This window comes from Lipomyces doorenjongii (genome assembly GCF_038497915.1).
Source record: "Lipomyces doorenjongii strain NRRL Y-27504 unplaced genomic scaffold V1508scaffold_187, whole genome shotgun sequence".
In the NCBI taxonomy this organism is placed as follows: Eukaryota; Fungi; Ascomycota; class Lipomycetes; order Lipomycetales; family Lipomycetaceae; genus Lipomyces; species Lipomyces doorenjongii.
Genome location: NW_027118254.1, coordinates 1 through 1,952, shown reverse-complemented (window position 1 = coordinate 1,952; position 1,952 = coordinate 1). Strand labels below are relative to the sequence as shown.

The 1,952-nt window shown below is 48.6% G+C and overlaps 1 protein-coding gene across 1 annotated transcript in view; it reads left to right on the top strand.

Annotated features, from left to right (window-relative positions):
• The window catches only part of V1508DRAFT_428920 (uncharacterized protein), a 3,940-nt gene extending 3,041 nt beyond the window's left edge, over positions 1 to 899 (top strand). Inside the window, exon 7 of the mRNA XM_066941848.1 lies at positions 1 to 899. Within this exon, the coding sequence (XP_066792064.1) occupies positions 1 to 781 (781 nt within the window). The 3' untranslated portion in view covers positions 782 to 899.
• The last annotated feature ends 1,053 nt before the right edge of the window (positions 900 to 1,952 follow it).

Sequence of the window (1,952 nt, the reverse complement as noted above, 5' to 3'; positions counted from 1 at the left end):
TTCGAGCATCCTATGTATGCCGGATCGCATAGGCAATCAGGTGCGCGGCAATGCTGTTGTCCAGCTGGTCACAGAGGACGATATCAGCAGAAAGCGCAAGCTGATCGAGGAGTCAACTATTGGCTGCAGGTTTCTAACACTCGATCCTGTAGTGCATGAATTTCCCCCATGGTTCAGATCGGGACTCGACGCGTGGGACCAGTACGTCAACCCCCGACCGACAAAAACTGGGTTTGTCAAGGCCAGACCGAAGGCAGTCACGTTAACAGTTGTGGAGAGCTTTGCTGTGCTGAAGAGGTTTTGCGAATGTGAACCGATAGCGGACAAGCCACTTTTGCAGCTCGCGCTGATCTTCGCAAGCTGTTTCCGTATGCTTGGCAAACCGCCCGGCTTTCGACTTCAGTTGGTTGATGACTCTGGTGTGGACATGAACTTAGACCGATGGGCGGCAGGATTCTTCCTGAAGATTCTGTCCATCTATCTGAGTCATGCCGGCACTGATTACCCTGGCGACATTGTTTCATCGACAACTAAGATTGTCGAACGCTGCAAGATTCCGTTCACAAGCTTTGCAATGCTGGGGTTATTGGAACCCATTAAAGCTTCAGGCGGAAAGAGTGTCAATGACTTCAGGCTGTTGCCAGACATTGAGTACAGTCGTTGGCGTGATGAACTGATCCAGTTCACATCCAGGGGAGACATCTCATTGTTCCTGGAGACCTTTGTAGGGAACCCGGATTTGGCAAGAGATGTTTATAAGAAAGCCATAGTCGAGTCATAAGTATGACGTACTGTCTATCGGCCAATTAATCGTAACCATCAGACGTAGAGCGCTCAGAATACATTACAGTTCGCCATCTGTTGTCTGCTGTCCATAGTACAATCATCAAAATTCTCTCTAATCAATGGCCCTTCGCCACTTTTCTACTGCGGCCGCGGGCCGGAGTACTACTGTGAGAAATATAGAAGTGAATGGACGTGGAAAAACTGTAGGAATTGGGGCTGAGAATCAAGTCTCAATGATGACCAGTCTCAAGGACAATTCAGGTCTATATATATTCATGAGCAAGCACCTCAAATGAGGGCAAGACACCTCCTCAAGCTCCCCCACTCGCACATCACTCCTGCCAGATATCCGAGATATCCCGACTACCTACACCAATCAAGACATAGAACAAGAACTCATGGTCCTCATACAGCAGAGTGACGGCATAGCCGTTGACCAATCGAAAGAGAACGTGAGAACTGATATGAACTTCCTGAGACACGACGCGATGACAAAGACTCGTCTCCGACGAACGTGCTCTATCAAGTGGAAGACAGAGACGGGCAAGACTCGACCGAGGACGCTATCCGATCCTCACAGTAGAGAAAAACCAAACTCCAATATGTGCTTTATCCGACTCTGGAAGTGGAGGCTGACCAAACTCCAACATACTACTAATGAATATTTGCTATGTAAGCTTATTGCGCGGCCAGACAACGCTAAGTACTGAACATATATATCCTACAGTTCGCAAGTCTGAACCAGGGATTTTAGGCTCTGCGACTAAGAGTCCACTCATTACTGGTCCGGACAACGTGTACAAACACCTCGACACTCTAAAATCAATAAGCGGGGCTTTGCCTTTATTCAACTGCGCATTAAGAGTTCCAGACAGGAATGCCCCCAATCTGCATCAGCATCAGAATATATCGACCTTCAGTACAAGTAAATATCAGCGACGGTCGATTACTTAAAAAATAAGCGCTGAGACCATTTATTGCGCAGCAGTACGAACCACGTTGTAGAGTATCAACGATAGCGCTACTTGGTGCCACCCTATGAGAAGGCTTCAGCCCTATATTCAGGGCCAAGAGCGATGAGTAGGGTCGCGCCCTACACTTCGGGTTCCGACCGATGATTAGGGTCGCGGCCTGCACGTCGTGTCCCGCTCTATGCCTAGGTTTCA